Genomic DNA, 12,818 nt, shown 5'->3' with positions numbered 1-12,818 from the left:
TTTTGAAGTCCCAACCTCCAGTGTAACTATATTTGGAAATAAGGCCTAAAAGGAGGTAACTAAGGTTTAATGAGGTCTGAAGGGTGGGGCCCTGATCCAATAGGATTAGTAGTTTTATAAGAAGAAACAATACATTTATAGTAAGAAACAATACATTTTTTGTGACGATATGCAAGGAATCCAATAAGAAATAAAAATATGCAATCTTAAATAAGCTAATGTTTAAAAATCACAATGGTGAAAATTTGTGTTCTAATCACAGAACCACAGAATCCTGCTTTCTTGGTTCTCCTTCTATGAATCTGAACCAACACAGGCTCTGTCTTCCTCCCATCCATTAAATGTGGAAAATATGTAATACTGTTACTTTGATCTTTTTCTCTAATCCCTTCCTACATGAACTCATCCATTCTCATTGCTTCAACTATCGCTTCTGTTTAGATGACTCTGAAACTCTGAAATCTCTGGCCTGGACTTGTCTGTGCTCTCTAGTGCTGTATTCTCAACTGCCTTTGAGGGGATCGTCACTTCACCATACTGCTAGAGATGTCAAAGGACAGGAGCCTTAGGTAGAACATAACATACGCACTAGAGCATGCTACATAAAATATAATTTTAAAATGTAGTAGTAGTATATAGACTCACATAATTCTATATACTGCCTGAGAAACTGCCTTCTTTCATTACAGAAATTAGACTACGATAATAGGGAATTCCAATCTTTTGAGTTATGACTGTGTATTCTAATTAACAATATACCCTTGTACTATCAGTTTCACTTCAACCACTGAGTTATTCCCAATATTGCAATAGAGTTTTATTACTTTCAAATTGAATTTAATCACTTGGGGTGGGGAATATAAGAAATTATATGAGGTTTTCAAATTAAGTTTCTGAACTAGGATAGTTTATTTTTAGAAGCAAAACGTGTCATGTCTTTGTCTTCATCATTGGCTCACAAATAACATTTGTTTCTCTAGCCATTTTTCTTCCTACTCATTAATCAATTCATTATTATTTTAAAGACTTCTCTAAAGCACAGTTTTTACCTCTCTGAAGATGCTCAGTAATTTGATGATGAAATGACAACTCAAAATTTAGGAAAGTCTTCACATGAAAAGTTGGCTAACAATTTATTATCTAATTAAACAAACCACATATTTTTAGAATTTCATTGAGCAAAAATACAAAGAAAAAATCCAAGAGAAAATCATACTGTTATTATTGCTTTAGAGACAGGCCCAGGCCTCCCAGGTGCAATAAAGTCCCGGGGGCCTTGGATAGCATGAAGGACCTTATAGTCAGTGATCCTCAGTACAAGTCAGTTACTGATGAAATACATAATGTCCCATGCCTATAGTCCCTTTTTAAGAGGAATAATTACTACATATTATATCAGGTAAATTTCACTGCTACTTCTTTCTCAAATATTTTTTATTCAAATTAAGAATATAAATGACATCTAGTTAAGATAGGTGCTGATACAGACTGAATGTTTGTGTCCCGCCAAAATTTGTATGTTGAAATTCCAACTCCCAGTGTAACGGTATCAGGAGGTAAGAGTCTTTGGCATACCTTGTCATAAGGGTGGAGCCCTCATGAATGGGTTAGCGCCCTTATAAAAGAAGCTATTGAGAACTCCCTTGCCCCTTCTACCATGTGAGGTTACAAGGAGAAGATGGCTGTTTATGAGCTGGGAAGTGGGCCCTCACCAGACACCAAACCTGTTGGAAATTGGATCTAAGACTTCACAGCCTTCCAAACTGTGAGAAGTAAGTTTCTGTTGTTTATAAGCCACCCAGTCTATGATATTTTGTTATAGCAACCTGAACAAACTAAAATAGGTGTTAAGAAGTCAAGCTTGGCTGTCCTCAATGCTCACAAAAGGCACAAAGTATGCCTAAACTACCAACAAATCCTGTCATTACTCCTTTCAAAATATATCTAGAATCTGACTGATTCTCTCCCCCATTTTCTGCTACCAGATACCTTGGTCCAAGCCACCATCATCTCCTACCAGGATTACAAGTCTCCTAAATAATCTCCCTGCCTACTAGTCTACTCTCCACATAATAATGCCAGTGATCACAATAAAACATGAGTCAAATCAAGTCATTCCTCTGCTCAATATCCTCAACTAGCTTCCCCTATCACTTAAAGTGAAAGTCAAGTCCTTAAAACAACTTAGAAGATCCTTCATGGTCTGGCCCCCCTTCACCTCATCTTGAACTGTTCTTCCCCTCCCTTACTCCATTCAGCCCCAATGTCTTCCTTGCTATTCCCTGAACACATCAAACATACGTTCACTTTAGGTTCTCTGCATCAGCCGCTTCTTCAGCCTGAAAGGCTCTCTCTCCCTCCAGACAGCTAGAGGACTTGCTCCCGTGCTTCCTTCCAGATTCTGATTAGTGAGGCCTTCCTTGACAACAGAACATAGACTAATACCCCTTCTCTGCCGCCCCTCCCCTCTCTAATACCTTTAACCTGCTTTATTTTTTCCCAAAGTGCTTATTATTGCTAGGCATACTACATGTTTGTTTCTTATCTGCATTACCTAACTAGAATGTTAACTCCAAGAGAACAGACTGTTTTGTTCCTTGCTCATTCCCCAGCAATAGAATATAGAATAGATTATCAGTAAGTATCAATAAATATTGATCAAATGAATGAATGAATAAATCTTGCACTAGTTTATCCCAAACCAGATGCAGATTCATCTTCCTTCAAACTGTATACCACTATATTTTTATTTTTCTTATGACAAATCATATCCTTGTATTAATAATCATTCTTTATGTATGTTAGCGTCCTGTAAATATCAAGAACCATGTCTTATTCCTCTTTGTATCCCCCACATCTAGCATCATTTCTTTCTTTTAAGAGGTACTCAGTATTTGTTGGGCTGAATTTGAAAGATACTTTTTTTTTTTTTTTTTTTTTTTTTTGAGACAGAGTCTCACTCTATCGCCCAGACTGGAGCACAGCAGAGCAATCTCGGCTCACTGCAACCTCCGCCTCCGGGGTTCAAGCGATTCTCCTGCCTCAGTCTCCCAAGTAGCTGGGATTACAAGCACATGCCACCACACCGGGCTAATTTTTGCATTTTTAGTAGAGATGGGGTTTCACCCTGTTGGCCAGGCTGGTCTCGAACTCCTGACCTCAGGTGATCCACCCACCTCAGCCTCCCAAAGTGCTGGGATTACAGGCATGAGAAAGATACTTCTATAATACACCTGGATCTGTTGTGCTATGCTTTAGCGCGTGGCCCAGTACCAATTCTTAAATTGCTAAAAAATGTTCTGCTTTCATAACAAGCCACCAAATTTAACACAAGTGAGATAGAAGAGAGCGTGTAACCTGCCTCAGAGATGCCTAACATCCATTTTGTCCTGCTATGGAAACCATAAGAACATTTTGAATGATGTCAACAAATCAAAAGATTTTCAGAGGATACTGAAAACTGCTTGGCAGAAAGCCACCTCAGCTTGACCCACTTATGAATTCTACAAAAAGAAAAGCCAGAGAGCAAATGCTTCACTCTTATCTTCATAAAGAAATAAATAACCAGAAACAAACTAACATGAAGATTTTTTTTTCCTAAAAAAACAAATTCCAGCATCGCTACTACAATTAATATCCATTTGACCCAAAACTTTTGTACAGCTCACTAACTGGGTATTTTTAACAAAAAGCTTAAATCACCAAGGAAAGATTAAATTATCATCAACATGTTTAAAAAACTTAATATGCCTTGAGTTTTAAACTTTCATCAACTCAGTTAAAATTCAAGTCTCACACTAAAGGAGTTAAACCTTCATTATTAAGAAAAGTCAACCGTACACAGCAATTTATTCTCCAAGACTTGTGGACAAGCAGAATTTTGCTTTTCAGTCAAATTCTTTGACAACTGATAATCCATAATTATAGTAATCAAAATAGTTAATAGGCTAGAACTCTCTTACCAGGCAGAAGTGACAGCATTAAAAATAAATGATACAGTAAAAACAATGTCCCACCTTCTACAGTGTCAGCTCACCTGAGGTATAAGTCTGTCCAGATGTTCAACTCGATTGCCATGAGAAGGGTGTGTAGATAACCATTCTGGCATCTTGGGTAGGCCATGCAGGCTATCGACAAACTCCATTTGCTGCCAAAACACTGAACTGGCTCTTATGTCTGCACAAGCCTAAAACCAAAATTAGTAAAACCACACAATGAGTTCAGTTTTGAGGATTGTTTTTTAAATACAACTTTATGTCACTACATGCTTTAAAGTCATTTTCTATCATCATTTTAATAAAAGTAGAACATGCCCATTGCTTAGAAAAAGACCCACCTCAAACAACATGGTATCACAGTACTGAAGTAACAGAATGCCTGCCCCTCCCATATACAACATTCACAATAACCCTGCTAACCAAAGATAGCTCACTATTTTCAGTATGATGAATATTAAGAACATGTATTAAGGGTAAAATCTTTTACACAAATTAAAAATTTTGTTTTCATAAAAATAAAGTTTTAAAATATCTGTTATTAAATTGCATTAAAGGAACTTTACTTCTATGCCACTAGACCAATCAGAAAAAAACTTCAAATAAACATAAAGAGAAGACATTTTTATTGTGCACATCAATTTACCCACTTTTCTCAATGTATACGGAGGATATATTTAATTCATATTATACCTTATAAAACACAGTACCTTATAAAAGTATAATATAAAAGTACATTAGTGCTTTTTAAAAGAATATATGTAGATATTGTGTATGTGTATGCACAATTCCATCATACACTCATATACATACTCATACATATATACTTGTATATGCACAGAACATATCTAAAAAGCTATTTAAGAAATTGTTAACAGTAGCTACCCTAAGAATGTATCTGAGGTATCTGATAGTGGAGAGGGAGCAGGACTTTTATTTCCGAACTATATTAAAATACATTATTTTATAATTAAAATTATTTTTAAATCCTCCATACGGTGGATTATTAATAAATATTTTATTAATTTGTTCAATCACATTTCTTAACTTCTTCTTTCTATAATAAGTAACTGGAAAAAAAGTGATTATATTTCCCAATCATTTTACTTTTCATTAAAACTAAGAAAAAAGATATATACTATACTGACTAAAATGTACTTTCAAAAAGGTTTATAATAGTGTAATTGTGAAACCCCAAAAGGCAAATATATTAATAGAACACGGCATGCTAGTCAATATCCATGCTACATCGTTTCTTAACAAATGCCATTAAAACATTTCCAAATGTTAGCAAAATAAAAAATTTTAAATTCAAGTAAATCTTAATATTTAAAGAAATATAATTCCTTAAGACCTCCGAGTATTTTAAGTTGAAAAGAATTCAAGGTACTTTACACACTATTGCACAGATATGGATATACATGTTTATATGTATATAAACAGGAATATACAAGATAAATGTATATAACAAACATAAACATGATTCATGTTTGTACACATATACTTATCTATATATGCAAGATGTGTGTGTGCTTATGTGTAAAGTACATATGTAACATATATATCTATGCAGAAATAATTATTTGATGCTGAATTAGAAACACCCACAGGAATATGTCCCTCAATAATAGGTAATCACATTCACAATAAAAATAAAAGCTGAGATTAACAAGTATTCTTCTAAAATAATTCATAAAAATATAAAATGACTCGAAAGAATTCTAACAAACAAGAAACCCCTCTGAAAACTGGAAGATAAACATTTGAATGGACTACAAATTCGTGAATTATCTAACATGAAGTTTGTGTGGTATACAAACCAAAAGCATACTTATCTAATATTTTTAGCCTAAAACTGTTAATCAAAAGACAAAATATTTCCCTATTCAATCTTTAAGTAACACAGCTGAAGGGAATCTTTAAAGCAATATTTGATATGCAGAAACAGAAAAAGAAATTAATTATCCCCACAGACTAGAAAGTATTCCAAACTAAAAGTATTCAAAAGGGACTTGAGATATCTACTTTAATGTTAAGATAAGAGTGTTGAGTTTGTCTGTACTTCTCAAACCCAGTTTCAAAGACCCACTAAAGTCAGATAATTTTGTTTCCAAAATGAGTATTTTATTCATATTTTTCCAATTTAGGAAAAATAAGTAACAGGGTGACATCAGCAAGACGGAAGAATAGGATGCCCTGAACCCTCCTTCCCCACATGAACACACTGATTCAACAATAACATACAAATTCCCTTTGTGAGAAATCCTGAAACTAAAGGTGCAATGCCTCTGCACCTGCACAAATACGAAATGAACCACATCAAACCTGGTAGAAAATTGGAGACACCTTATTGCCATAATCTGCAAGAGCAATTACGTACCCCCAATACAGCGCACCATATGATCATAAGAACACCCGCAGCTCCCCACCACTCCTTGGGGAAGGAAAAAGTTGGCTTGTGTATCTAACATTCCAACTTTTTTAAGAGCTGCCCTAGGAACTGGCTCCTGTCTTGCCAGCCTTGTAGCACTGATGGAATCTAGAACACACTAGATGTCTAGGGGCCAGTGATAACGCAACAGAAGTTTGAACAAGCATACAGGCAGTTGCCATGACCACTCCCTGAAGCTCAGCATTAAATGAGTTGAAGAAAAACTCCAGAGCCCAGTTTCTCCTGGGGCAGGGCTTGGGGGAAGAGGTAGATCATGTGTCCAACATTCTAACATTTCTGAGGGCTGTCCAAGGGACTGGCTTCTGTCTCATCTGTCTTGTAGCACTGCTAGAACCCAGCATACGGACCAGATGAACCAGAGAGGACCCTAGACGCCTAGGCACCCCTAAGAATAAAGACAGCAGTTTGGACTAGCATGAAGGTTTGAGAGGTTCTCGGAATCTCTGCTGTGCTGACTGATGAAGATCTTCTCCTGTACAACGACAGTCGGTAAAGGCTAAGAGGTTGCTGTTTTTTCCTAATGTGTAGATATCAACAGTAAGAGTGAACAATATAAACAGAGAAATACGCACCAAAGGATCAAGATAAATCTTCAGAAACTGACCCTAATGAAAGGGAAATATATTATTTATCTAACAAGAGAATTCAAAATAACCATCATAAAGACACTCAATGAGGTCAGAACAATGCATGAACAAAGTGAGAATTTCAACAAAGACTCAGAAAATGTAAAAAAGTACTAAACAGAAATTCTGAGGCATACTCCCAAACTACACACTCCTGTACAGCCTATGGGTCAAGGAAAAAAACAAAAAGAAAATGATTTTGAGACAAATGAAAATGAAATCACAATATAACAAACCTGATGGGATACAGCAAAAGCAGTTCTAAGAGTATAGTTTATAGTGATAAACACCTACATTTAAAAAAAGAAGAAAGAAAGCAAATAAACTAACTTTATACCTGTAGATCTAAAAAAAAAAAAAAAAAAAAGAACTAAGCCCAAATTTTGCAGAAGGAAGGAAATAATAAAGATTAGAGCATAAATAAAGGAAACAGAGAATTAAAAAATAGAAAAAAAACTAAAACTAAGAGCTTTTGGGGGAAAGATTTACAAAATTGACAAGTCTAGAGTAATTAAGAAAAAAAAGCCTTAAATGAACAAAATCAGAAATGAAAGAGGACACATTACAACATACCATTATAACTTATACCATACAAAGGATCATAAGAGACTACTCTGAACAATTATATGCCCACAAATTGGATAAGCTAGAAGAAATGGATAAACTCCAAGAAATATATAACCCACTAAGATTGAATAATAAAGAAATAGGAAATATGAACAAATCTATAACTAATGAGATTGAATCAATAATAAAAAAACTTCCCAACAAAGAAAACCCCAGAACCAGAACCAGATGACCTCACTGGTGAATGCTACCAAAAACATTTAAAGAATTAATGTCAATAACTCTCAAAGTCTTCCAAAAAATTGAGGAGGGAACACTTCCAAATTCATTTTATGAGGCCAGCATTACTCTGATACCTATGCCAAAGACACTACAAAAAAAAAAAAAAAAAAAAAAAAAATTACAGGCCAATATCCCTGATGAACATAAATGCAAAAATTCTGAACAAAATACTAGCAAACCAAATTCAAAAGCATATTAAAAGGATCACACCTCATGACCAAGGAGGATTTATTCCCTGGTAATCAAGAATGGTTCAACACACAAAAATCAATTAATGTGATATACCACATTAACAGAATAAAAAAACACATGATCATCTCAACGGATGCAGAAAAAGCACTTGACGAAATTAGACATCCTTTCATGATAAAAACTCTCAAACACTAGAGATAGAAAAAAATTATCTCAACATAATTATAGCTATATATGAAAAGTCCACAGCTAGCATCACACTTCAGAGTGAAAAACAAAAATTTTTTCCTCTAAGTCCAGGAACAAGGCAAGAATGCCCAATCTTGCCATTTCTGTTCCATATAGCACTGGAAGTCCTAGCCAGGGCAATTAGGCAAGAGAAAGAAATAAAAGGCATTTAAATCAGAAAGAAATAAGTAAAATGATTTCTGGATAATATGATCTTAAAAGTAGAAAACTAAAGACGCCACACACATACACACAAAAACTCGTTAGAACTAATAAATATATTCAGTAAAATTAGGATACAAAAATCAGCATACAAAAATCAGTTATGTTCTACACACTAACAACAAACTATCCAAACAGGAAATTAAGAAACAATTCCACTTACAGGAACATTAAAAAGAATAAAATACTTATTAAACCAAACTAAGGAGGTGAAAGCCTTGTACACTAAAAAGTATTTTTAAAAAACCAATGAAAGAAATTAAAGACAACTCAAATAAATGGAAAGACATCCCATGTTCATGGATTGTAAGACTTAATATTGTTAAAATATCCATACCATCCAAAGTGGTCTACAGATTCAATGAGATCTCTATGAAAATTCCATTGGCACTTTCTTATAGAAACAGAAAAAAATATCCTAAAATTCATATGGAGCCACAACTAACCCCAAATCGCCAAAGCAATCTTGAAAAAGAGTAAGACTAGAGGCATCATGCTTCCTGATTTCAAAATATATTACAAAGCTACAGTAATTAAAACAGTATAGTATTAGCATAAAGATAATCATTCAATGAATGGAACAGAATAGAGAACCCAAAATTAAGCCCACACAAATACAGATCTTTGATGAGGGTACCAAAAATATACAATGGGAGGCCAGGCATGGTGGCTCATATCTGTGATCCCAGCAGTTTGGGAGGCTGAGGCACATGGATTGCTTGAGACCAGGAGTCCAAGACCAACCTGGGCAACATGGTGAAACCATTTCTACAAAAAATTAGGCAGGTGTGATGGTACACGCCTGTGGACCAAGAGGCTTAGGTGGGAGGATCATCTGAGCCTGGGGAGTCGAGGCTAGAGTAAGCTGTGATCACGTCACTGCACTCTAGCCTGGGTGACAGAGCAAGACCCTGTCTCAAACACACACACACACACACACACACACACACACACACACACACACCCCACAATGAGGAAAGAGCAATCTCTTCAACAAATGGTGCTAGAAAAACTGAATATTCACATGCAAAAGAATGAAACTGGACCCTTATCTTACACTACACACAAAATCCAACTAAAACTGGATTAAAGATTTAAACGTAAGACCTAAAACTATATAACTCCTAGAAGAAAATATAAGGGAAAAGTTTCATGACTTTGGTCTTGGCAATGATTTTGTGAATATGATACCAAAAGCACAGGAAACGAAAGGCAAAAATAGACAAGTGGAACTACCAAAAAGCTCTGCACAGCAAAGGAAACAGAGTGAAAGGCAATCTATGGAATGGGAAAAACCATTTGTATACCAAATATCTGATAAACAGTTAATTTCTAAAATATACAAAGAATTTCTACAATTCAATAGCGAAAAAACAAAAAACCCAATTCAAAAAATGGGCAAAGGACCTCAATAGACATTTCTTCAAAAAAGACATTCAAAAGTAGGTAACAGGTATTAGAAAAAATGTTCAATATCACTAATCATCAGGGAAATGCAAACCAAAATCACCATGAAATATCACCTTACACCTGTTAGGATATCTATTATTAAAAAAACAAGAGAGATAAGTGTTGGCAAGGATGTGAAGAAACTGGAACTCTTGTACATTGTCAGTGAGAATATAAAATGGTGTGGCCTTTATGAAAAACAGTATGAAGATTACTCAAAAAATGTTTAAAAAGAACTAACATTATGATTTAACAATCCCACTTCTGGATATTTATCCAAGAGTTGAAATCAGGATCTCAAAGGGATTTGCACTCCACATTCATTGCAGCATTATTCACAATAGCCAAGAAGCGGGAACAACCTGAATGTTCCTCAACGAATGAACAGATTAAGAAAATGTGGTATAAACATACATTGAAATATTATGTGGCCTTAAAAAAGGAAATCCTGTCATATGCAACAATATGGATAAACCTTGAGGACATTAAGCTAAGTGAAATAAGCCAGTCACAAATGGACAAATACTACATGATTCCACTTAGATGTGGTATGTATCTAAAGTGGCAAGCTTGTAGAAATAGAGAAAAGAATAGTGTTTCTCAGAGACTGGAAGTAGGAGGAAATGAGGAGTTGCTATTCAATGGATATAAAGTCTCAGTTACGCAAAATGAGTAAGATCTAGAGATCTAATATATAACATGTGCCTATAGTTAAGTGTGTATTGTACAATTAAAAAGTTAAGAGAGTAGATCTCATGTTAAATGTACTTACTAAAAAAGAGAAAAAATGTAACAAGGATAGACCAAAATAAAGACATTTTAAAAATAAATACTCAGTTTATCACAAGTCTAACTCATCTGCTTCAAGAAAATTATTGAAGAAAACTAACAACTTATTAAGCAACTGATATGGTTTGGCTGTGTCCCCATCCAAATCTCATCAACAACTGTAATCCAAATTTTAATTCCCATGTGTCGAGGGAGGGACCTGGTAGGAGGTGACTGGATCATGAGAGCAGTTCCCCCATGCTGTTCTCATGATACTGAGTGAGTTCTCATGGGATCTGATGATTTTATAAGGCAGTTTTCCCTGCTCTTACATACTCTCTCTCTCTCCTGCCACCATGTAAGACGTACCTGCTTCCCCTTCCACCATGATGGTAAGTTTCCTGAGGCCTCCCCAGCAGCCATGCAGAACTGTGAGTCAATTAAACCTCTTTCCTTTATAAATTACCCAGTCTTGGGTATTTCTTTACAGCACTGTGAAAATGGACTGATACAGCAACTAATTCAGTCTAACTCACTGCTTCAATAAAATTATTGAACTGAACTAAATAACTTATTAAGCAACTGGAGGTACACAAAGAAAGAATTAGACTCTAGGTAACCTTTCCTTCTTAAAACACAACTAATAATGGCTACCACTGGCCAGAGAAACATAAGAAAATATGTCTCAGTGAAATACTTTGGTCCTAGAACATTTTTTGAGACAGTAAACTATGATAATGGAAAGACTACAGGTTTTAGAACCAGAAATATCTGGGTTCAAAATACTAATTATTTTATTTATTAACAGTCATTTATAGGACACCACATACTAGGCACTGTTTTAAGTGTATTACAAATATTAACACATTATATTAACTCATTTAATCCTCATAATAACCTCATGAGGTAAATATTGGTAGGACCCTCACTTTACACATTAGATGAAGAAACCAAGATCCACAGTGACTACATAACTTGACAAAGCTCAAACAGCTAGTTAAGTGACAGAGCCATAATTTGAAACCAAGTAGTCTGGAGACAGAGTTTTTGCCCCTAGGTCAATAATTTAGTCTCTAGGAGTCTCAGATTCATCTGTAAAACTAAATTAAAGCAGTGAATTATCAAGTTAAAATGTGATAATTCTTGCAAAGCAGCCAGTCTAGGACTCAGAACATAGTGGACACTATTTCTATCCTTCCTTTCCCCTGGTGAGCAACCAGAGGCCTATGGTAATTGCGAGATGCTATGTTTGGTCCTAAGTGATGATGTCATGAATTTACAAGAAGGTTCTAGTACAATCCAGAGAATATAAATGTATATGAATATGCATTAATGCACATATTGAGAAAGAATTTGCTACTATTAAATTATAAACTCAGTGGGACATATTCATAAAGAATACAGTAGTATAAAAATTGTTCTTATAATTTCACCATTTCCCAATGCCAAAACAATACTAGAGAAATATGTATAAATAGATCTAGACCAAGTAAAAGCCTAACTGTACCGTTACCTGTAGCCAACATTTTCACTAGAAATGCAAAGATGAAAAGTATCTCTGAATTTTGCTGTCTGTATTCACTAGACGCTCCAACAAAGCTCCTCTTAGCCATCACCCCCTTCCAAAAGTAAATCCTAACACTGAATGAATCTGAATCTTCTTTTAGGAAACCATTAACACCCTATACTTGTCCCAGTCATTGTAGCATCCTCTCCTGTATTCCACATAGACATGTGATAGGTAAAATAATCATCTGAGACAATACTACAAAGGATTGTGGCCGGGGGAGTTGGGCTCCTACAGCTAGCAAAATACACTGAGGCTGTTATAAGATTTAAAGGGACCAAAACAGATATAAAAATGATCATTATTTTAGAGGCAATACTGCAGAAAACCAAAACTGTTTCCAGCAGGCAAATATAAGATGGAAAGCTCCCTCTCAGAAACTAATCTATCTCCACTTTGGGAGGCAGAAACCTTACTGTCTGTGAGAGCTTTGGCAAGTTACTTAACTCCTCCATCCCTCAGGTTTACCC

At 35.2% G+C, this 12,818-nt stretch overlaps 1 protein-coding gene across 11 annotated transcripts in view; it reads right to left on the bottom strand.

Annotated features, from left to right (window-relative positions):
• The window catches only part of OMA1 (OMA1 zinc metallopeptidase), a 67,373-nt gene that overhangs the window by 14,915 nt on the left and 39,640 nt on the right, over positions 1-12,818 (bottom strand). For all 11 annotated transcript variants that reach the window (XR_012419656.1, XR_012419663.1, XR_012419657.1 and 8 more), the window contains one exon: positions 4,037-4,186. Coding sequence is in view for 7 of the 11 variants with exons in the window: in XM_065521807.1 (XP_065377879.1) it covers positions 4,037-4,186 (150 nt within the window). In the remaining 4 variants the exon portion in view is untranslated. The remainder of the gene's footprint in view (positions 1-4,036; positions 4,187-12,818) is intronic.

The sequence above is a fragment of the Macaca fascicularis genome, chromosome 1, assembly GCF_037993035.2.
Source record: "Macaca fascicularis isolate 582-1 chromosome 1, T2T-MFA8v1.1".
In the NCBI taxonomy this organism is placed as follows: domain Eukaryota; kingdom Metazoa; phylum Chordata; class Mammalia; order Primates; family Cercopithecidae; genus Macaca; species Macaca fascicularis.
Note: the sequence above shows the minus strand (reverse complement) of the source record. Positions and strands in the feature narration are given on the sequence as shown.